Source organism: Lacerta agilis, chromosome 5 (genome assembly GCF_009819535.1).
Source record: "Lacerta agilis isolate rLacAgi1 chromosome 5, rLacAgi1.pri, whole genome shotgun sequence".
Lineage (NCBI taxonomy): Eukaryota > Metazoa > Chordata > Lepidosauria > Squamata > Lacertidae > Lacerta > Lacerta agilis.
The window spans coordinates 87324789-87349869 of record NC_046316.1 but is presented as its reverse complement, the minus strand read 5'-3'; the positions used below and the strand labels follow the sequence as shown (position 1 = coordinate 87349869).

The following is a 25081-nucleotide window of genomic DNA, read 5'->3' as shown; positions in this document are numbered from 1 at the left end:
TCCCAGAAGTCCCAGAGTTATAAAGCCAGATATAAAAGTTATAAAAAAAGCCATGTTTATCTTAAATGTCCAATGGAGGTGTAAGGGAAGCCCAGCTTCTAGACTCCGACCTCCCTCATCCATTACAGGATAGGCATCCTCTTTTGGAAAAGTGTTTAGTAGATGGCGACTGCCCTTTTAAACTTTGTAGATGGTGACCCAGAGGGTGGATCCTTAGATGATGAATACATTGTTCAAAAAGGATCATGTTGTAAAGGCAGTCCTTTTGCTATCTGGAGCTGTTATCACGTCCCTTAGATACAGAGAGGTGGTACTTTTAGCTTGTGCTGTTTATTCACTCTTAGTCAACCTTACTTTATCACTGGAATAAGCCTTCTGGGTGATAGTGCTCACCCAATTCCTATCAGCCTTAGGCAGCACAGCCAGAGGTTGTGCACAAAGAGAGAAGCGGACACGGGGCAATGGATTCAAACTACAAGAAAGAAGATTCCACCACAACATTAGGAAGAACTTCCTGACAGTGAGAGCTGTTGGACAGTGGAATTTGCTGCCAAGGAGTGTGGTGGAGTCTCCTTCTTTGGAGGTCTTTAAGCGGAGGCTTGACAGCCATTTGTCAGGAATGCTTTGATGGTGTTTCCTGCTTGGCAGGGGGTTGGGCTGGATGGCCCTTGTGGTCTCTTCCAACTCTATGATTCTATGAGTTTTGGCTACCCTTGCTTTATCCCTTAGCCAAAGTTTTTGGAGAAGGAAACGGAAAATCCATTTCAGTTCTAGTGCAAGGATGGGGAGCCTTGCATGATTTTGCTGGAATACAGCTCTGCTCATCGGTGATGACCATTAGCCACGTTGCCTGGGACTCATGGGAGTTGGAGTCCATGACAACTGGAAGGCTACAGGTTTTCCATCCCTGTTCTAGTGAATGAGCTGAGGAGGACATCCATTTTTATTATGGCGCCACCTATCTCTATAGGACCAAACTCTGCTGAAGCCTAAAATGAGAATACGAATCCTTAGAAATAAGGGACATGATGTTTTCTGAATTGATCACGTTCTTTTCACAGGGTATCCACTAGCTCCTGGTCTTTAAGTAGGCCGCGGGCCTCCTCTCCATGTTCCCACAACCCTGATAATGGGTTCTGTGATAATGGATTGTGCGTCCCTCCCATCAAATGTCAAGGAAACAAACAACTATATGACATGTAGAAGACATCTGAAGGCAGCCCTGTTTAGGGAAGTTTTTAATGACTGATGTTTTAATGTATTTTTAATCTTTTGCTGGAAGCCTCCCAGAGTGGCTGGGGAAACCCAGCCAGATGGGTGGAGTATAAACAATAAATTATTATTATTATTATTATTATTATTATTATTATTATTATTATTATTATTATTATTATTATTATTATTATTATTATTATTATTATTTTCTCACAATGGGTTCTGCTGGAATCAGATGAAAAACAGTGCAAATGAATCAGACATCTTAACTAATCTGGGATAAATGATGAGGAACTTTGGAATAAGCCACGCTTGCTGCTAACCATGATACTCTCTAAGCATCAGTCTTGGGACAGACAAGCATTGCGTGTTGAGGTCCCCATACCACCCCTCAAGTAATTCACACTTCAGACATAAATTTAAGTTTAAGGTTTTTGGCATTAAATTTGGCCACAACTTTATTAAAATACAAATTGCGTGAGTGGTTGCTTAGGCATTGGTTCGGACTATCTGTCACTCTAGGGACAGAACTGACATTTGTCAGTAAGGGGAAAACCCAATTTGGGGAGAGATTTGGAGCCGGGGGTCTGGTCCTCGCTTCTCCCCAAATGTTCCCAGGGGCTCTTGCGTGGCCCTGGCCCCCGGCCGGGGGATACGGACAAAAGCAATAGCGAGCCCCTGGATTCCTTTAACGGAATTCCCCGCGCAGCAGCAGCATTGGAGGGGCAGCCGTCAATTCTGACCCCTCCCCCAACCATAATGAACCAATGCCTAACCGCCAACCTTACAAGTTGTGACTAATTGCTACGCAGTAGGCGAAAACCCAGATGGCACCATCCAATCAGCCAAATGGAAAAAATTCCTACCAGGCCCCTGCCCCAAAGCAGACGACCCCATGACAGGCATAGCAAGGTCATACACAGAGGCCTAATAAAAGGGAAGGGAGGGCGGGAGATCCGATGCACGCAGCGAAGAGAGGGAATAAGCAGCGTGCTAAACAATATATAGACCCTGGCCTGTCAATCAATAAATGGCTACATTCAAATCTCCCCAGCTACACCCTAGACCCAATTACAAGAGACCATCTATCCTAACCCGCCCAACAACAGAGGGGTGTCCTTCTGGCCCCCACCGCAACACGTGCTCTCCAGGAAAGAGAACACGCTTTGTCCTTACACCCTGCGAAACAGGCATTTGGATACTGTTGCTAAAAGGGAATGGTTGTCCTAATGGGCCCTTTAAGATATATTTACAAGATTCTAGCTTCGGCTAATGTAAATCTAGTTACCTAATCACGCTTCAGAGACATGGGGCAATAATTTGAATTGTATTATTGCAAGCTGCATGAAACCTCATTTTGAAAGCTACCAGAGGACATCTGTGTTTGTGAACCGGAAAGGATGCTTACCACGTAAAAACAACAAGCTTCTCACTTATGAACGCCATTAATTAAACTGTAATTCAGTCCTGACTGTTGTGTTTAGGGCTGCCATACATTCGGGTTTTCCCGGACCCGTCCGGGTATCTGGCAGCCATTTTGAGTCCGGGCGGATTTTGGGCGAATTGGCAAAACAACAACAACAACAACCTAGCATCATTACACCCCCACCTTTCGCTTTTTCTTTTCCAGGAGTGCCAGCGGAAACTGGACCAAAAACTCTCGCTTGACGCTTATCTCTTGAAGCCAGTCCAGAGGATTACCAAGTACCAGCTGCTACTGAAGGTATGCTTGTCTTAGGCTAGCCTGCAGTCGCTCCACAGAATCCCATGACTGCTCAACCTTGAAGGGGAGGAGAAAGCCGGTGTTAGAGAAATTAGCATAATGGTACCTGAAAACACTCTGCAGTTCCGCGCTTGCAGGTTTTGTGCATGTTGTTGTCCTCGTCAAAACGCTCTTCTGTATTATTTCCCCGCTTAATTTGGATTTACTGTAGATTTGGAACACCTTAAGCATTGCAATCCCACAAGTGAGGATTATTAGCATGTAGATTGCGTAGAAAGGCCTGGGATTTGGGGTGTGTGAAAAAGGACTTGTGGCTTCAGAGCAGGCATCCCTAACCTTTGGCCCTCCAGATGTTTTGGACTACAATTCCCATCATCCCTGACCACTGGTCCTGTTAGCTAGGGATCATGGGAGTTGTAGGCCAAAACGTCTGAAGGGGATGCCTGCTTTAGAGGCTGAGCCGAAAGCACTTGCTGAGTAGCTAAACCCACCACTTTGCTTTCTAGCAACGCTATGTCATGAGGTGGGACGCGGGTGGTGCTGTGGTCTAAACCACAGAGCCTAGGGCTTGCCGATCAGAAGGTCAGCGGTTCGAATCCCCGCAATGGGGTGAGCTCCCGTTGCTCGGTCCCAGCTCCTGCCAACCTAGCAGTTCGAAAGCACGTCAAAGTGCAAGTAGATAAATAGGTACCGCACCAGCGGGAAGGTAAACGGCGTTTCCATGCGCTGCTCTGGTTTCGCCAGAAGCGGCTTAGTCATACTGGCCACATGACCCGGAAAAACTGTCTGCAGACAAACGTCGGCTCCCTCCGCCAGTAAAGAGAGATGAGCGCTGCAACCCCAGAGTCGTTTGCGACTGGACTTAACTGTCAGAGGTCCTTTACTTTTACCTTTATGTCACGAGGTAGCGCTGCTCCTTCTAACAGACTGGTCCTGGCTGACCTTGGGTGGGTGCAAATGCTTCCAGGACAGCTATGCCATGTTTGTTGTGAGGTAGGGCTGCCATATGTCTGGAATTTCCTGGACATAACCAGGATTTGTTTGTCGAAAATATGTCTGGATTTTTCAAAAACCGTCGAGAATATCCAGGAAAAGCTCAAGAACTTTGCCAAAAAGTTGCCAATAATCGGAGCCATGGGTAGTGGATCAGGTGGTCTTCAGTACTTAGCTAACTGGGAACCACTGCTTTAAACCCTTGTTCATGGCCTCATCCTGCCTCTGTATTCTCTCCCTCCTTTACTCTAAGGCCGTAAACTTGCTCGCTCCTGCCTACAGAATTGCAGCAACGTGAAGCCTTGGTCTCTGATGGCCGAGCTACAGATTACCTAGGGATGCTGTGAATTGTTTTCAAATACTGATATATATATAAAACTTCAAATATAAAACTTCAAATACTGATATATATATAAAACTTCTTTACTGGGATTTATAAACAGGGATCGTAGGAATGAGAAATGATACAAATAAATAGACCAAATCTTCTCATGCCATTTGTCTATCACAAAAATATCAAATTTGCAGTAATCTCTACAACATATGCTTCATTATTTGTGGTCATTGTACTAATTCTTGGTTTGTGGAGTGGTTTAAATAAAAACAATAAGAATAACAAAGGGAAAACAGAACAGAGTTAACATTCAACAATGCATAGCTAAAACGCTTAATCAGGAGTCCTTGTGGTTGTGCTTAGATTAAGTATGAGTAAGCGGGTGGCGCTGTGGGTTAAACCACTGAGCCTAGGGCTTGCTGATCAGAAGGTCGGCGGTTCGAATCCCCGCGATGGGGTGAGCTCCCGTTACTCAGTCCCAGCTCCTGCCAACCTAGCAGTTCGAAAGCACGTCAAAGTGCAAGTAGATAAATAGGTACCGCACCGGCGGGAAGGTAAACAGCGTTTCCGTGTGCTGCTCCGGTTCACCAGAAGCAGCTTAGTCATGTTGGCCACATGACCCGGAAGCTGTACGCCGGCTCCCTCGGCCAGTAACACGAGATGAGTGCTGCAACCCCAGAGTCGGACACGACTGGATCTAATGGTCAGAGGTCCCTTTACTTTTACCTTTAAAGACTAATTTTTTTAAAACAAAGGATTCCTGCTGTGGGAAACTATCTCTTTGAGTGTAGGAATGGCAGTGTAGGTTGGGGTATGTTTAGCCATTTCTTCTGGATCTTCAGCATATACAGAGAGAAAATTTATTTTTTTCAATAAAAAGCATTTGAAACTTTCATTTCCTGCCATATGTTTGGGAACTAATGTTTGTTTACTGGAATATACAACTCAATCTGAATTTGACTAGTATGCTCAGTAGTGATAAGGAAACCTTCTACCAATTCACCCCCCACTGCTATCTTCCCCCTATTTATCTACAGGGGGCAGCAAGGTTTACCTGCGGACGCACGTGAGAGAGAGCCTGCAATTTTTGGCATCTGCATCTGCACAGACGCAGTTTTTGGCACCGCAGAAGTGAGTGCCCATGCCGTGCTGCGCCAGTTTAGTGCAGCGCGTGAGTGGGCAGCTCAGTTCAGGGGTGGCTCGTGGGCCAGTCAAACGATCTCCACGGGCCGCTTCCAGCCCATGGGCCTTAGGTTGCTGACCCCCCATCTATCACAACACGTTTTTAATCTTTGTTTTAACTGAGATCTTGTATCTTTGCTTCAGTGACTTTTGTATACATGCAAAGGAAATTATTTTAAAATGGAAAAGAAGAATCCGAAACATGCACCCAAACATGCTTTTCTACCCATAAGGAAAAAGAGGAGGTAGCTTTCCTCTTTTCTTTCTTTTTTTGTGAGGAGTGCATTTTTCATTAGTTTGTATACATTAGTATTGTTAATTGCTTTTATTGTTTTTATTATGCATTTTGTGTTTTGTGAAACTGTGTTTTGAACCGCCCCAAGACCTACGGGCGTAGGGCAGTATACAAATTTAATTAATGAGTAAAATAAAATCGTATCAACTCATACTACCTTCTAGTTCACCTCCTGAGTGTGAAAGATGTATTTAAGCTAGTCAGAATAACAGAATTGTAGAGTTGGAAGGGACTCTGAGGACAATCTAGTCCAAACCCCTGCAGTGCAGGAATAAATTAGTTCTAGTACTTTTATGCTACACTAGCCACGTAAGCAGAGTCCCTACTTATTTGCTAGCAGTGTGTTTGATATATATATATAAAATATTGGTTGTTATGGTGTTCTTTGTTTCATTTCCCTGAAGGCCATTTGTGCCTCTGTAGCGAAGCATGCATTGCAAATACCTTTCCTACTTAGGGGTATTGTGGTGCTTATAATACCCCATAGAGCAGCAAGCAGTGGGGAATGTGAGCAAACACAGACTTACAGAGCTGATGGAGGATGAGACATGAATGTCTTTGTCTTCTCACCTGGCAACCAGCAAATGTGGACCTTTTCGTAAACAGGTGACTCGAGCGCCCGGGTCAGGAAAGGGAGTGGCCCAAACACCAACTTAAAGTGCCATAATAATAAATAATAGTTTGCTCTCTTGCCCTTGTTGGTGAAATGATGTCCTTTGCAGATCTGATCAGGCAGGTGCATTTACAGCAATTTACAGGGGGCGCAGCAATTTCATAAGGTCATAAGATGCTGGATCAGACCAAGTCTCCCTTCCTGGGGCTGCAGATGCAGCACTAGCTGTGCCCTTTCATCAGGCCCCTCCACTTCCGGATGAGGGTTAGGTCTGTATCCTCAGTAATTTTTCATGGAATATAATGTCAAGATGGCAGAAGGTGACCAAGACCCAAGTGATCATTTATTGTAGCGTGCATACACCCTCTTGATTGTACCGGCTCGCCAAATGGCAAGGATAATCTTAGCACTCATCTGCACCCCAGGATTTCTGATCCAGTGCAGAAACAGCTGGAAAATAAAACTTAACAAGCGGCTATACTAAGGTTAAATTCCACTTCAGTGAGTGGTTGCTTTGAATGCACTCAACCTTCTGCCACAAATCTATGCCTAGAGATGTTTCTGTGACAGGAAATGTCAAAGAGGTCTCCTCGGGCATAATCAGTCTCTCTTTTGTACCCATTTCAAAAACAGGAAATGTTGAAATGCAGCAAGAATTCAGAAGGCACGGCTGAACTGGAGGAAGCTCTAGCCACCGTGATTGATATCATCAAGTCGGCGAATGACTCCATGCACCAGATAGCAATTACAGGTTATGAGGTGTGTCTTTTGGCCAATGTAGAGTATCATATAGATCAGTGGCTTCTTTCAAACCCTACTGTTATTTGCAAGCTTGTTGGTTTCCTCCATGACAAGATAAATCTTTAGGGCCCCAAATCAGAGCTGCCTAAACATTGACTCCAGGCCCCAGATGTTGCTAGACTACAGCTGGTAGCACCCCTGACTATTGACCAGGCTGCCTGGGGCTGATTGGGAGCTGGAGGGCCACAACATCTGGAGGGCCAACTCTACCCTGCCCTAAAAAGCTTGGAACAGGGTATCTGAAATGCCACCTCCTCTCGTACAAACTTCCCCACCCCCTTAGGGCTTCATTAAGTGCTCAGCATCCCAGCAACTTTGGAGATCAGGTGGGTGGATACACAGAGCATGCCTTTTCACCCAGACCTTGGCAATATTGTTTCAGGATGCTTGCCTGCCTTTAGGCACCAGCCAAACCGTCCCTCTTTAACCCCTTTTAAATGTGTTTGTGGGGGAGAGGGTTATAGGAATGGATTATTGATTTGTTTGTTGTTCTTATTTTTGTCATGTATTTGGTGTTTTCATGTTGAATTTTAGTGTTGTGAACCGCCCTGAGATCTTCGGATGAAGGGCAGTATACAAAATTTATAAATAATAACATAATAAAAAAAATAAATTAAAAAAATTATCCAGTAGCACCTTAGAGACCAACTAAGTTTGTTCTGGGCACAAGCTTTTGTGTGCATGCACTTTTAAATAATAATAAAATATTAAGGTATTTCCATTTTAAATAGCACAATTTGATTAAGCCAATCGTTTAATTTTAAGTCATTTGTATGATAGCTCTTTTACCTCTTTGGAAAGCAGACCCCATCATTTTTAGAAAGCGGCCACCCTTTTGCTTTTTAACCTTTCTACCCAGTACAAGGCCAACCCAATTCAGTATACTCTTCAAGTTATACAGTATAAATTCTAAACAAAATAAAATAAAAAATTCTTTCCAGTAGCACGTTAGAGACCAACTAAGTTTGTTCTTGGTATGAGCTTTCGTGTGCATGCACACTTCTTCAGATATCTCATACCAAGAACAAACTTAGTTGGTCTCTAAGGTGCTACTGGAAAGAATTTTTTATTTTATTTTGTTTTGACTATGGCAGACCAACACGGCTACCCACCTGTAATATAAATTCTGTGTTTGTAGGCATCAAAGGGATTATGACCCAGGGGATAATTAGAAAGTGAAACCAATAACCATTTTTTCTTGGTGGTGGGGGTGTGCAGGGGCAGAGGAAGGGGTGTGTGGTAGGGGCGGACCGCCCTGGGTGTCTTCGCCGAGGGGGGTGACATTTGGCAGTTGCGGGTGGGCAGTGCGCCAAACGTCCACCATCGGCAGCTCGTTCCGCCCCCGGCTGCAAAGCGCGCATGCCACTCTGTGCACCCGAGCAGCTATCCCACGCCTGGGAAGGCCCCCTCTGTGCCCCGCCCCAGGCCCCCTCGGGAGCACGCCCGCCTGGGGCAGCACGGGCATATGCTCCACCACTGGGTGTGTGGAGTCTGAATATAAACAACAAAGACTCATGGGGCACCTTAGAGGCTAACAAATGTATTAAGGCATATGTTTTCATGGACTATACTGTAGCTATTCAGTCAACTGACTTATATACTAAGGGTTAGCACCTTGCTTCATGCAATTCTTCCCTCTTTCATTAGGGAGATGTGCACGAGCTTGGGAAACTGCTCCTGCAAGGCTCCTTCAACGTTTGGACGGATCACAAGAAGGGCCACAACAAAGTGAAAGATTTAGCCAGGTTCAAGCCAATGCAAAGGCACCTCTTTCTCTATGCAAAGATCCTGTTGTTCTGCAAGAAGCGCGAAGAAAACACCGATGGCCACGAGAAGTCTCCTTCCTACAGCTTCAAAAATTCTCTAAAGGTAAGTGGTTTGTCGTGGTGGAAATCTGCAAGCCACCAACTGTTTTAAAGTGCACATCCGGAATACCACTGGGATGTTGGAAGCTGCCTTCTACCTTGGTCATTCTAATGGCATTGTTGGCACTGATCAGCAGCAGCTCTTAAGGGTTTCAGACAGGGGTTAATTCCAGGGACTGCGGGGAGACGGCAGGGACTGAACCTGCAAAGTTCTGCACGCGAAACAGATGCACTACCACTGAGTCAGGCCCACCAAAATGGCCTGGAATAAACTTGCGCCTGCCTGCTGCCTGTAAATGGGAGGAATACCCTCACCTTTTTTTGGATGAGAGAGTACTGGAGACTTGTAATGGTATTGCGAGATCTGTGTTTATCTACAAATTCAGTAGAAAATAATGGGAAGAGATCCCTGCAGCAGCCAATGAAACTGCTGGTCCTACATCAGATTCCACAAAGCGAGAGCAAGCCGAGCTGAAACTGAGATAGATCAGGGGTGGGGAACCTCTGGCCCTGGTCCCAACTTGACCTGCCTGACTTCATTTGGCATGCTCACCTGCCCCGCAACTGACACCGTATGTGATGCCCCTAACTCGCGGAGAACTCATTTGCACACCCAAGCAGAAAGTAAAATATTGGTAAGAATCATAGAATCATAGAGTTGGAAGAGACCACCAGGGCCATCCAGTCCAACCTGCTGCCAAGCAGGAAACACCATCAAAGCATTCCTAACAGATGGCTGTCAAGCCTCTGCTTAATGACCTCCAAAGAAGGAGACTCCACCACACTCCCTGGCAGCAAATTCCACTGCCGAACAGCTCTCACTGTCAGGAAGTTCTTCCTAATGTTAAGGTGGAATCTTCTTTCTTGTAGTTTGAATCCATTGCTCCATGTTTGCTTCTCTGGAGCAGCAGAAAACAACCTTTCGCCCTCCTCTATATGACATCCTTTTATATATTTGAACATGGCTATCATATCACCCATAGGGTAGTGCTCTCTATAAAGGCGATCAGGGTGACCAAACCAATTTATGTGCTGAAACCAGGGTGGAATCTGGATTGAAAAAGACCCAGATACTCAGCTTCATCCAAGCACAACTACATTTGCTAAGACACCATTCTCTCAAATACCTTATCCTAAAAAGGGGCATTTGCAATCTAATACCTCCGAGTCCCAAGAGGGCATCTTCAGGAGGGGATGTGCTACTACTGCCTCCTTCAAAGCAGCTGGAACCATTCCCTCTCAGAATACAGCATGTTGCAAACCCAACTTGCTTCCAAACACGTTCCACATTTTCTAGGACAGTAGCACTGAACACTGTTGCATTGATGAAACCAGATAGAACCCCTTTCATTTGTATAAGCTTGAGTCTATTTAACATACATTAATTTGGTCTTCAAATTCAAAAGGATAAACTTTTAACTCCAATTTTCAAAATGTGTGATGGAAGCTGCTTTTTAACAGCTGTGCATTGGAGGGAATGAAATAAAAATTACTGGTAGCATTACTGGCTGAACTCTTTATTTGACCAGCTAAGGTGCATCTTTTGTGTATTTACAATGTCCAAAGCCGATGTGCATTCTCACTGTGAAACCAAGAGAGGCAAATTGGCATGGGAGGGTTGAATGGATGTTTGAGTGGGAGGCTGTGGGAGCCCCGATCTTGTTTAAAAATGTCTCCTGTGTATTATATAAGAAATATGACTTGTTTTCTGATTAGAAAAAAAAATCCATGTATGAATGTATATCCCATGCACTTGCATTGTCTGGTTTCAAATTGTAATAAAATTCCTGAAAATAAATAATAATTAAAAAAAGAATACAGCATTCATCCCTCCAGCCAACCCCACTCTTCGAGATTATGCAAGCCAAGATGTGCAAGGGTTGGCAAGGTCTGTGGTCAGCTGAACCCTGCAAGTATCCTGTCCCCTGGCTTTTGATATATGTATCTTTACATCTTTAGGACCCACCCTTTTATGATTATAAAGTGTTTTGAAACTGTTTTTAATGTTGTATTTTAACTGCTGTAACCCACCCCAAGAGCTTAGGTTGAAGGGCGGGTAGTAAAATCAGTTAAATCAATAGCAACGGGGACAACTAATATCAGGAATCACAAGACAGAGAAACCAGTAGGAGAACACTTCAGTCTCCCAGGACATTCTATACAAGATCTCAAAGTAGCTGTCTTACTACAAAGGAATTTCAGAAATAGACTGGAAAGAGAAGTTGCTGAATTGCAACTCATTACCAAACTTAAAACCACAGAGAGACCTGGTCTGAACAAAGACATTGGATTCTTATCTCATTATACATGACCAAAGCTATCTTTAGCCATCTCACCCCTTGTTTTCCCCCCTGTAAAACCAATTGCAGTCGTTAAGAGTCGTCAACAGGTTTTCCACCCCTATCAGCCAATCCCCCATTCCCACCACCCTTCTGAGTAATACCCCTCCCCACCCTCTCACTATATATAAGGGTCTGGTGACTTCCGTTTCAGTGTATCTGAAGAAGTGTGCATGCACACGAAAGCTCATACCAAGAACAAACTCAGTTGGTCTCTAAGGTGCTACTGGAAAGAATTTTATTTTTATTTTTTATTTTGTTTTGGCGACAACTAAATTTGTCTTGCAAACTCGAGGAGGATGATTCTGCATCTTTCTTGTTTTAGAACTGCTTTTAGCATTGCGTTTCCACACTTGCCTTTGGGTTGCTGGCTTTTTCTTTTTATCAGGGGGGGGGGGGGAGAACTGTACAACTTCTGCCTTCACATGGAAGGAGAAGGGGGGATTGTACACTGTAAACAAACTAAGCAGCAATTTCAGCTTTTGTTTCAGCAGGTGCTTGTAGCATTTCAGCGTCACTTCTTGTGTAAGACTTTCAGTAATACAGCAGGCTCTGCCTGCTTTTGAAGTATTCTCTTGGCCCCAGGAGAAAAAACCCAGTTTCATAAACAGTCTGACTTGCTAAGCTAAGATTTGAGGCATGACCCACCATGCACTTTCCTGTGATCAGACCTTTTGTAGATCCCTATCGTTCAAACCGGACACTGAGGTCCAGCGCAGAGGGCCTTCGGGCACTTCCCTCACTGCGAGATGTGAGGTTACAGGGAACCAGGCAGAGGGCCTTCTCGGTAATGGCTCCCGCCCTGTGGAACGCCCTCCCACCAGATGTCAAAGAAATAAACAACTATCTGACGTTTAGAAGAGATCTGAAGTCAGGCGTGTTCAGGGAAGTTTTTAATGACTGATGTTTTAATGTATTTTTTAATCTTTTGTTGGAAGCCGCCCAAAGTGGCTGGGGAAACCCAGCCAGATGGGCGAGGTATAAATAATGAATTATTATATTATGATGATGATTACTTAGATTTACAGGTGAAACTCGAAAAATTAGAATATCGTGGAAAGGTTCGTTTCTTTCAGTAATTCAACTTAAAAGGTGAAACTAATATATGAGACAGACTCATGACATGCAAAGCGAGCTATGTCAAGCCTTTATTTGTTATAATTGTGATGATTATGGCGCACAGCTGATGAGAACCCCAAATTAACAATTTAAACTTTGGGGTTTTCATCAGCTGCATGCCATAATCACCACAATTATAACAAGCAAAGGCTTGAAATATCTCGCTTTGCATGTCATGAGTCTATCTCATATATTAAACTCCAGTAGCTAATGAAAACAATTGCTTACATAAATGGACTTTTCCACGATATTCTATTTTTTTGAGTTTCACCTGTATATACCACCTTTATCTTCCCAGGTGACCAAGATGGAGCACATGGTTCTCTTCCTCCCCATTCCATCCTCAAAACAGTTGATATAATAATATAATAATAATAATATTTATTATTTGTACCCCGCCCATCTGGCTGGATTTCCCCAGCCACTCTGGGCGGCTTCCAACAGAAACCAAATACAACAATATCAAACATTAAAAACTTCCCTAAAAAGGGCTGCCTTCAGGTTTTTTCTGAATGTCAGGTAGTTGTTTATTTCCCTGACCTGTGATGGGAGGGCGTTCCACAGGGCGGGCGCCACTACCGAGAAGGCCCTCTGCCTGGTTCCCTGTAGTTTTGCTTCTCGCAGTGAGGGAACAGACAGAAGGCCCTCGGCGCTGGATCTCAGTGTCCGGGCTGAATGATGGGGGTGGAGACGCTCCTTCAGGTATACAGGACCGAGGCCGTTTAGGGCTTTAAAGGTCAGCACCAACACTTTGAATTGTGCTCGGAAACGTACTGGGAGCCAATGCAGATCTCTCAGGACCGGTGTTATGTGGTCTCGGCGGCCACTCCCAGTCACCAGTCTAGCTGCCGCATTTTGGATTAATTGCAGTTTCCGGGTCACCTTCAAAGGCAGCCCCACATAGAGCGCATTGCAGTAGTCCAAGCGGGAGATAACCAGAGCATGCACCACTTTGGTGAGACAGTCCGCGGGCAGGTAGGGTCTCAGCCTGCGTACCAGGTGGAGCTGGTAGACAGCTGCCCTGGATACAGAATTAACCTGCGCTTCCATGGACAGCTGTGAGTCCAAAATGACTCCCAGGCTGCGCACCTGGTCCTTCAGGGGCACAGTTACCCCATTCAGGATATGATATTCAAAATGAGGCAACGATACATGGTCTCTGTGTGAGTGGGCTTGGTTATCATGGAGTCTACAGGCCTGGCACATTCATAGAATTGTAAAGCTGGAAGGGACCATGTGGTCCCATCTAGTCCAGCCCCTTACAGTGCAGGAATCTCTTTGCCCAACCCATGACCCTGAGTTTAAGAGTTTCCTGCTCTACCAACTGAGCTATCCTGCGCTCTTACCTTGTCTTTTTATCTTGTGAACTGCCCTGAGATCTTGTGATGAAGGGCATTATATAAATCTTAACAACAACAACAACAACAACAACAACAACAACAACAACAACAAATGCATGTTGTACTGATTTCATGTGCTCTGTTATATGAACTAAAAAAGGTTAGGGAAGGCAATATCATTCTGTATTGCAGAGGCAAAATATTGTGTTCTACATTCAAGGTTCTCTTTTCAACAGATGAGCACGGTTGGTATTACTGAAAATGTCAAAGGCGATAACAAGAAATTTGAGATCTGGTACAATGGCAGAGAAGAAGTCTATATTATTCAGGTACTGTAAGCCAAACCTTTTCATATCTCCACCTGCTTTTCCTCTGATCTACTCCCAGATATTATTAATTCCACCGGTATGATAGTTGGGCAGGTGTGGAGGTGACGGAGGGAGTGAGAGAGAACCTGTTGGGGAGTCACACATGGCCCCCAAGACATGTCTCATAAGAGCGTGAGCCGAGTTGTTCCTAGCTGAGATCTCCACAGCTGCAAATTCACTAGACAGTGTTAAGTACGCCACAGTTCGCTTAGGGTTAAATGGCACATTCCATCCCCACCAAAGGTGGCGAACACAGCTCTCCTTACCATCACAACAACCTACGAAGTAGCTAGGCCAGACTGAGAGACGGTTGCTGCCCCAGGGTATCTCAGGGACCTTCAAGGCTGTGGACTCTTGTCTCCTAGGGCTCAGTCCAGCTTCCCCTTCACAAATTCTCCCTGCTCCACACACCAGTTGCCTTGCTCCTAGCTGTCTGTGATGGAACATGCTCATTTACCCCATGCTTCAGGTAGGCTTTAAAAAAAAATACTCCCCAGGTGCCCAAATATTCATCCAGCTGGATTTTCATTCAGAACATTTTCTTTTTTTAAAAAAACAACAACAGCAACACACAATATTCTCCTTCCTCATTGAAACACTGCTCCAAGCCAAAATGGGGGTGGGTGGGGTGGGATTAGCTTCATCATCACTGAACCTTTGGGCTGCAGAAATCCTTTTTTGAGGACAGATGTCATCAGTAGGAAGGGAAGGAATCGTATATCTGTGGAGGCAGATTTCCTGGTGGAGGAATACTCTCATGATCTGAAAGAGGGCATATGGCAGTGTAGATGAACATGAACTATTCAAGGCTATTCAAGGTGACTGCCTGGATCACTTGTGATTTATATCTGTCTCTCTCTCCCCCCCCTCCCGTAGGCTGCTTCCGTGGAACTGAAGAACACCTGGGTTTCTGAGATTAGAAAGGTCCTGACGGGACAACTGGAAGCATGCAGAGGTAGGGCTCTGCAGAGGGGATGGTTTGATATGTGTGCATCACAGCTGTATTCCCCATCCCTCCCTTTTCCGAGGGCTTAATGTTTCCCAAACTGCATGTCACAAGAGAACTGTGTTCGTGTATTGAACAATAAAATAATTATATTTTTATAGGTCCTTCTGAGCTCACAGATCCACCCACTGCTGTGCCTGCCCACTGTGTCTCTGTGTGAGTCACTGTTCTACCCTTGCCTTCACCTAATCAGGCTCCTTGGGAGGTTCATTTTGCTGCAGCTCTGCCTTGATCAGATCGTTTAATCTCTCCTGAATTTCCATCAATCTCAATCTGCAGTTTTGCTGGGTGGGGCTGATGGGAGTTGTAGTAGTCCAAAATGTCTGGAGGGCACCAAGGTTGGCGCAGGCTGGGTTAAGTCTGTGTGCTGGACGCTTCTTAGGAACGGCACACTTCTGACACTTGCTGTTGACATTATTGACACTTTCTGCAATTATACCATCGCAAGTGTGTACACACCATGCATTTGAATCCTATGGCCTTCCCCTAAGAATCCTGGGAACTTTAGTATACCCCTTGGAGAGCTACAATTCCCAGCACCCTTAACGAAAATACAGTTCCCAGGATTCTTTGGGAGAAGCAATAATGCTTCTCACGCTTGGTGTGTTTGCGGCTGCTGGTTGGTCCTCAGCGATCAAAAGAGCAGGAAACATTGACATTGTGGAAGGGGCTGTAAGTCAGGCTTTCCTGCAGAGCATCCCAACTGTGCTTTGCTCCTGGCAAACGATTTTAGTTGGTGGGAGGGGAAGCACATGGGAACAAAGCGCTTCCTGTCCCTCTCTTCTTGCGACAAATCACTCAACTCACATTGAGCCAGGTGACATTGGAGGATACCTCTGCCAGATCCAACTCATCCAACTGGAGAGCCAGTGTGGTGTAGTGGTTAAGAGCGGTAGACTCATAATCTGGGGAACCGGGTTCGTGTCTCCGCTCCTCCACATGCAGCTGCTGGGTGACCTTGGGCTAGTCACACTTCTCTGAAGTCTCTCAGCCCCACTCACCTCACAGAGTGTTTGTTGTGGGGGAGGAAGGGAAAGGAGAATGTTAGCCACTTTGAGACTCCTTCAGGTAGTGAAAAGCGGGATATCAAATCCAAACTCCTCCTCCTCCTCTTCTTCTTCATATGTCCTTCAGGTGCACCCATCTCCTTTGTCACTGGGTTTCCATCCAGGGTGTAACATTCAAATCCTGCCTATGCACATAAAAACCGGTGCACAGAGATCTAGTTCACACTGTCAGTTTCCTGGATGGAATCCAGCAATTGGCCACATGATCTGGGCCTACGCATATTGCGTTTTACATGTGTAGGTAATATGAACTACCGGTATAACCTTCCTGCTTTCGGGGTCTGAAGATGCCACAGGCAAGACAGGCATATACACAGACGGGGGGGGAAAGGAAGAGCTTATTCGCACATCGCATATTAAAACCATGCAATTCACACCATAGCCACCAACAAAGGATGGGTTAGACAGATTCACGGTCATCAGCAGCGACTTGTCCAGATGGCTGTGCCTTTGCTGTAATTGTTGCATGTCATATTCTCCAATGCAAACGAAGATATATCTCAGTGCAACCATGTTAAGCAGTTTGAAGATGAAAGTGAATAAAAAACAATGTTTCAAACAAACTTCAAACCTGCACAAGCAGGTAAACAGGAAGGTGGGAAGAGCGGCTGCAGCATTGAGCAGGTAGCAGGAAGCAGTGACTGTTGACTTACCAGTCAGATGGCCAGTAAATTGACAGTTCATGGGTAATATTAATATTAATATTGATATTGATAATTTATTATTTCTACCACACCCATCTGGCTGGGTTTCCCCAGCCACTCTAGGCGGCTTCCAGTGAAAGATTAAAAATACATTAAAACATCAGTCATTAAAAACTTCCCTAAACAGGGCTGACTTCAGATGTGTTCTAAAAGTCAAAACAAAATAGAAAATTCTTTCCAGTAGCACCTTAGAGACCAACTGAGTTTGTTCTTGGTATGAGCTTTCGTGTGCATGAACACTTCTTCAGATACACACGAAAGCTCGTACCAAGAACAAACTCAGTTGGTCTCTAAGGTGCTACTGGAAAGAATTTTCTATTTTGTTTCGACTATGGCAGACCAACACGGCTACCCACCTGTTTCTAAAAGTCAGGTAGTTGTTTATTTCCTTGACATCTGATGGGAGGGCGGTCACCACTACTGAGAAAGCCCTCTGCCTGGTTCCCTATAACTTCGCTTCTCGCAGTGAGGGAACCGCCAGAAGGCCCTCGGAGCTGGAACTCTGTGTCCGTCTGAATGATGGGGGTGGAGACGCTCCTTCAGGTATACTGGGCCAAGGCCGTTTAGGGTTTTAAAGGTCAGCACCGACACTTTGAATTTTGCTCGGAAACGTACTGAGAGCCCATGTAGGTTCTTTCAAGATCGGTGTTACGTGGTCTCGGCGGCCACTCCCAGTCACCAGTCTAGCTGTCACATTCTGGATTAGTTGTAGTTTCTGGGTCACCTTCAAAGGTAGCCCCATGTAGAGCATGTTGCAGTAGTCCAAGCGGGAGATAACTAGAACATGCATCACTCTGGTGAGACAGTCCAGCAAGATGCTCTTCATTTGGGCGATGGGGGGCACAGTCCCCTGCTCTTCTCCACCCACCACCTGAGGCATGTGGACCAATGAGGTTCATGATTCATCCAGCCCTGTTAGCTCAAGAACCTGGGAATGGTGTTCATATCTGCCCGGTTCACACATACTACTGAAACTGTGGGTTATTATTAAGTGTGAACCCTGCCTAATAGCTTAACTATGGTTTCTTTACTGTCTGGTGATCTGAAGCCATGGGCTGTTTCTGGCTTAGAAACCTTGGTTTGTTTTAACCATGGCTTAATGTTGCATGTGAACACAGCACCCTTCATTAACCATGGTTTGCTTGGTTACCTGGCCATGAAGTCAGACCAGCTGGAAGACAAACTTTGGAAAGCTATGCTATCCTTGGTTTGATTGCCTGTGGGGCAACTCATAGTTAACTTGTAGTACGTCTGATCTAGGGCACTCTCTTTCGGCTTGTGCACGACCAATCACATAGGGCGGCACTTAATAATTTTTATTATTTATACCCTGCCCATCTGGCTGGTTTTCCCCAGCCACTCTGGGCTGCTTCCAGCACATATAAAATCGTAAGAAAGCACCAAAGATTTAAAACTTCCTGATACAGGGCTGCCATCAGATGTCTTCTAAAAGTTGTGTATTTCCTTATCTCCTTGACATCTGATGGGAGGGTGTGCCACAGGGAGGGTACCACTCAGAGTAAACTTATTGAAATTAATAGACCTAACTTAGTCATGGTCATTAATTTCAGTGGGTCTATGCTGAGTAAAACATTGTTGAATACCACAGAAATCCAACCTTTCCTCATTTTCTTTTTTAACAGAGGCAAGCCAACTACACCAAAGAATCACCGAGAGTGTGTACCATGCACCCATGAATTCATTCAGCTCCTCCAGGTAATTGCTGTCTAGTATGCTATTTTATAGGGACGCGGGTGGCGCTGTGGTCTAAACTACAGAGCCTAGGGCTTACCGATCAGAAGGTCGGCGGTTCGAATCCCCGCGACGGGGTGAGCTCCCGTTGCTCGGTCCCAGCTCCTGCCAACCTAGCAGTTCGAAAGCACGTCAAAGTGCAAGAAGATGAATAGGTACCGCTCCAGTGGGAAGGTCAACGGCATTTCCGTGCGCTGCTCTGTTTCGCCAGAAGCGGCTTAGTCATGCTGGCCACATGACCCAGAAGCTCCCTCGGCCAATAAAGAGAGATGAGCGCCGCAACCCCAGAGTTGTTCGCTACTGGACCTAATAGTCAGGGGTTCCTTTACCTTTATGCTATTTTATAGTATGCTGATTCATTTTTGAAAGCACATGGGTGTCATACAATCCACCTTCACTTCAGAGCATACCACATATACATAAATACACAATTTTAGGGTGGCGCTGTGGTCTAAACCCCAGAGTCTAGCGCTTGCCGATTGGAAGGTCGGCGGTTCGAATCCCCGTGATGGGGTGAGCTCCCGTTGCTCGGTCCCAGCTCCTGCCAACCTAGCAGTTCGAAACCACGTCAAAGTGCAAGTAGATAAATAGGTACCACTCCGGCGGGAAGGTAAATGGCATTTCCGTGCGCTGCTCTGGTTCGCCAGAAGTGGCTTAGTCATGTTGGCCACATGAGCCGGAAGCTGTACGCTGGCTCCCTCAGCCAATAAAGTGAGATGAGCACCACAACCCCACCTTTCCACAGTTCAAACCATGCTCAAGGCTGCTTACAACATGGGGGAGGAGGTTTATTGGTTTGTTGTTGCTTATATTATGTATTTTGTGATTTTTGTATTGTATTTTAATGTTGTGGACCACCCTGAGATCAACAGACAAAGGGCTGTATACAAATTTAATAACAAATACAGTACATAAACATATAAATGCATAAATAAAAAAATGGGACTGCAACGTGACAAAAGCCATGCCGTAATAATAATAATAATAATAATAATAATAATAATAATAATAATAATAAATTTTATTTATACCCCACCCTTCTCTGCCAAACCGGGCTCAGGGCGGCTTACACCAAGAACAACACAACAAAATCATAAAACAATTCATTAAAATACAGATTAAAATACAATTTAAAATTTAATTTAGACTGCAGCCTCATTTTTAAGTAGCGCACCAATCACACCAAAAGAATGAACCATCAGGGTTAAATTGAAACCAACCCAAAGGCCAGGCGGAACAGCTCCGTCTTGCAGGCTCTGCGACATGATGCCAAATCCCGCAGGGCCCTGGTCTCTTGTGATAGACCGTTCCACCAAGTCGGGGCCAGTACTGAGAAGGCCCTGGCCCTAGTTGAAGCCAACCTAGCATCCTTATGGCTCTGGACCTCCAAAAAGTTATTATTTGAGGACCTTAAGGTCATACCCAGGACATACCAGGAGAGGCGGTCCTGAACAATTTTCACATGAATCACAAGATCTGAAATACAAAAAACCAACAGCAGCAGCAACTCTCCCCACAGCCACACCCAAACCCAAGCATCTTTAGCAGCAGGCTCAGGTTTTGTAGGTGGAGTCAGTCAGGGCCCCTTCCTGCCGAGCCAAGTGGAACAAGACCTGCAAGTCAAGGACCCACAGCCAAGATATAACCAGGAGAACAGGAGAACATCACCTTGGGTGGGGCTGCTTTGCATCTAAATTTGCTTCACACCTAGAGGCTTGTGGAATATACTGAAAACCAGGAAGGCATTTTCAGCCTGATTAAATTGATTAGCATCCTGGTGTGGGGTGGGAGCCTGTTGCCACCTCCTCGTCCTGCTTGCTCAATCCTATCTGCCCACTATTGCTAAACTGTTCCTTACACAGTGCAGGCACCTTTCCTCTGGTGTTCCCTGCTTATTGCTCCATATATTCTGGAGTTGTTGCCTGATTCCTCCCTTCTTTGCTCATGTACAGTGGTTACCTTAGTTTACGAACTTAATCTGTTCCGGAAGTCTGTCCTTAAACCAAAGTGTTCTTAAACCAAGGCTTGATTTCTCATAGCAGCAGGGGACTCAATTCACAAATGGAACACACTCAACAGAAAGCGGAACATGTTCTGCTTCCTAGGCAAAGTTCACAAACCAAAACACTTACTTCCGGGTTTGCAGCGTTCTTAATCCAAGTTGTTCATAAACCAAGCTGTTCTTAAACCAAGGTACCATCGTATCTGATAGGGCCACCTATCTCAGCCTCCACTTGCTGCCTCTTTCCCCAGTGGCCGCTTCTGTTACATCCCAGTTAGATTCTCCAGTTCCTCCTTTACTTGGCCCACTGCTTCCTTTGCCCTTCCTTCCTGGAGTGAGGAACCTTTCTCGGCTCGAGGGCCACATTTCCTCAAGGGCAACATTCTGGGGGCCGCATGCCAGAGGTGGGTTGCATCAGAAGCCGAAGTGGGTAGAGCAATAGAAACAACAACAGACAGTCACGGTACCTGTACCTCAGATAAAATACAAAACCGTGTACAGTGGTGCCTCGCAAGATGAAATTAATTCGTTCTGCGAGTGCTGTCGTATAGCGAAAATTTCATCTTGCGAAGCACCAACGGGGGAAGAGCAGTTTGACGGGGAGGGGGGGGGAATCGGAATTTTTTTCGTCTTGCGAGGCAAGCCCATTGACAAATTCGTCTTGCGAGACAGCCTTCCGCTAGCGAATGCCTTTCGTCTAGCGAGTTTTTCGTCTAGAGGCATTCGTCTAGCGGGGTACCACTGTATATCTCTGGATAGAAACGTGTTTAAATATTGAACTAAACTGACAATATCATCATACAAAAAGCATACAGTGGTGCCTCGCAAGACGAAATTAATTCGTTCCGCAAGACTCTTCGTCTTGCGGAAATTTCGTCTTGCGAGGCACCTTTTCCCATAGGAACGCATTAAAATTTAATTAATGCGTTCCTATGGGAAAAAAAGTCCGGGGGCCCCTCCCGACCGGCACTGGAGCCAAGCCAAGCAGCGCTGCTGTTCGCTCGCTTCAGTCTTAAAACACGGCGCCGCGGCTCTGGGAGGGAGGGAGGGGGCCGTGGCATCATGCCCGACATCGGGCATGATCCCACGGCCCCCTCCCGACCGGCACCGGAGCTCCGCGGTGCTGTGTTTTAAGACTGCAGCGATCGCTGCAGTCTTAAAACGCAGCTCCGCGGCTCCGGGAGGGAGGGAGGGGGCCGTGGGATGATGCCCGACATCGGGCATGATGCCACGGCCCCCTCCCGACCGGCACCGGAGCTCCGCGGTGCTGTGTTTTAAGACTGCAGTGATCGCTGCAGTCTTAAAACGCAGCTCCGCGGCTCCGGGAGGGAGGGAGAGGGCCGTGGGATGATGCCCGACATCGGGCATGATGCCACGGCCCCCTCCCGACCGGCACCGGAGCTCCGCGGTGCTGTGTTTTAAGACTGCAGCGATCGCTGCAGTCTTAAAACGCAGCTCCGCGGCTCCGGGAGGGAGGGAGAGGGCCGTGGGACTATCAAACATCAAAGTGCTAATTCAAAGTGCAATATACAGGTTTTCCACACCTATCAGCTGATCACCCATTCCCACCACCCTTCTGAGTAATACCCCTCCCCACTTCCTCACTATATTTAAGGATCTGGTGACTTCTGTTTCAGTGTATCTGAAGAAGTGTGCATGCATACGAAAGCTCATACCAAGAACAAACTCAGTTGGTCTCTAAGGTGCTACTGGAAAGAATTTTCAATTTTGTTGTTGTTGTTTATTTCGACTGCGTCAGACCAACACGGCTACCTACCTGGATCTAGATAAGGCTTGGTAAGACTTCTGTCCGAAACCCTAGACAGCCACTGTGGGTCAGTCAGTGTGCACACGCTAGATGGACCACATCCTGACGAGTTTGCATCCCACATTCCCATGCAGTTCGTGTAAGCCACTTTGTACATGAATCAGGCAGACCTGTGAGCCACAGGTGTAGTTCTCCCTGCCACGTCTGCTTTGCCCCTTAGTTACCTCTGGTGAGTAACTGCAGAAAAGAGGAGGGAATTTTGCAGCACGACACTTTTCCTTCCTACCTACCATTTCAGAGAGCAGCTATTGTGCTGGGGAAAGCAAGAAGGTTTATGCATCCTCTATGCAAACGAATTGGGCGTGTGTGGGCAGTTCAGCAGTGGAGATGTTTTCCTTTGACCCCAAAGCAGTAGCTGCTGTTGATTTGCGTGTTCTGTACTCTGCTGAGAGTCCCCCTGGCATTTGAGCCCTGCAGTTTGTAAAGCAGTATAATGGATGCATGTTCCAGAAGGCTGGCGGCATTTCTGGTATCTCTGCACTACATTTTTAAACTACTGTATTTTAAACATTCATTCCCTTTCACCAGAGAATCCTGCAGCCTGTAGTTCCCAGAGGAAGGCAACAGAGATGGGCAAATATGCCAATTTCGGTTTCTCCAGATTTAAGTTCAGTTTGGCACATCTGTTAACAATCGAGTTGGCATATTTCAAAAAGTAAAATTCCTGACATCTGCAAAGTTGTTGAGATTTTTTAAGGAAACCTAACCCTAACAGCTTTTTGAGCTGTTTCCACTGCTTTTCCCATCCGGTTTTCCCCTGCCATACATTGGCATTTCCCCTGACATTTTGCTGATTCGACGAATGGCAAACTTACTTAACAACTTAAAAAAAAAAAATCCTCATGGAAAATTGTCAGCATTTTCATGCATGTATCTCCATGTCTTCACATTTTTGCAAGCAATCTCCCTAATCTAATGCATTTTGGTATGTCATTTTCACTTATATGAGCATTTTTAATTTGACACTTTCCTCTAATATATATGCTTTTTTTGGTACACATTATCGGTTGGATAAGTTTTGCATTGCGAGATATGGAGAGGTGCAAATTTCAAAGGATAGCTTCATTCCAGTTTTTGTACTGCATAAAAAAAAATGGGACTTAGGGAAGTTTGCATTAAAATCTGAACCAAACCCACATTTTTTCCCCATCTGCTAGTGCAATCTGCTAATTTTGTGAATGGTTTCTCTTCTAGTTGTTTGGTCCACAGATGACTGAGCTTGGCTTGCTGCGCTTATTTATATTACCATGCTCATTACTGTATATGCCCAGCAAATTATCTTCCAACTCTCACTGTACATTTTTACAGTCAAAAGCTCACTCTGACAGGAAGGTTTTTAACTGGGGTGACATATTCATGGTGAGATGGGGAAACTCTACAACAAGAGGAGCATTTCTGATGGTGCCACGAGGGTTGGGCTTTAGGGCAGAGGACCCAGGCTCCTCTCTTTAGGGCAGGAGGGATCCTTAGGGCTTTAGGGCAGAGGAGCTGGGCAGCAGGGCTCCCAGATGTAATAGGGCATGTTGAAGCAAGTGGAATAACAGGCACACGGCACTCTGGAAAGGACCCTCCCTATAAGAGCACGAAGTCCAAAGTCTAGAAATCGCCTCAATGCACCATTGCACATCGACGCCCTTTTAGTGCCTATTTTAACAACACTTGTGTTATGTACTGAGTTGAATAGGATCCAAAATGCAGCAGTCTGATTGGTCCTAGAACAATAGGATTGAGATTGCAGCAGTCTGACTGGTCCCAGAACAATAGGATTGAGATTGCAGCAGTCTGACTGGTCCCAGAACAATAGGATTGAGATTGCAGCAGTCTGATTGGTCCGCAGGAGCCACCCAATCCAGCTCCAGGTGGAAGTGAATCCGCACTCCGATTGGCATACAGGAGTATCCAGGAATTAGCCAATCACGTGGGGCCCATTGTGTAAATAGTGTATATAAAGCAAACGTTTTGGGGGAACTGCATTTCCTCACTACTATGAGCTGAATAAAGAGCATGAAAGTCACACTTGACTCCGAGTATATTTCAACTTGTTGCATTTCTTTTGTCTCTAAAGGTACGGCAGGAAGTCCATGAGTTTGTGCGAGAACAGATCTGAGCTCTCAAGCCTGGAAATGTCCAACAACCGGGACAGGAACATCAGCCCCAACGCCAGACAGAGAAGAGGTAGGCAGTGCAGAGACGGAAGAACTCTAAGGCAGAAACCTAGAGGTGATGGTGCGCATGCCGTTTCTCTCCGCAAATTTCCGCAGCAAATTTCTCCTTTCCCACACCAGCAGTTTGACAAGAGGGCAGAAATTTGGGGTTCAAAGTGACCTGCATGAACTGCAGGGTGCCTTCTGGTCCTGATCCACACTTTGCAGGCAGAACACACGCAGGGATTTCTGGAAAGACCTTTGAATGACAACGCAGGGCTCGCCCTCACTTCTGCTTGTCCCATGCCTAGAAAGCACGGGTCCAAGTGATTTTCCACTTGACCCGCTCCTTTCCCAGAGAAAACCCACTCTTTGGTGCTAAATCAGAGCA

General features: G+C 45.7%; 1 protein-coding gene across 1 annotated transcript in view; it reads left to right on the top strand.

Annotated features, from left to right (window-relative positions):
* MCF2L2 (MCF.2 cell line derived transforming sequence-like 2) overlaps positions 1-25081 on the top strand; it is a 168831-nt gene extending 143750 nt beyond the window's left edge. Inside the window, exons 20-26 of the mRNA XM_033150739.1 lie at positions 2846-2938; positions 6989-7114; positions 8804-9025; positions 14056-14148; positions 15064-15142; positions 18608-18680; positions 24612-25081. Of these exons, the coding sequence (XP_033006630.1) occupies positions 2846-2938; positions 6989-7114; positions 8804-9025; positions 14056-14148; positions 15064-15142; positions 18608-18680; positions 24612-24870 (945 nt within the window). The 3' untranslated portion in view covers positions 24871-25081. The remainder of the gene's footprint in view (positions 1-2845; positions 2939-6988; positions 7115-8803; positions 9026-14055; positions 14149-15063; positions 15143-18607; positions 18681-24611) is intronic.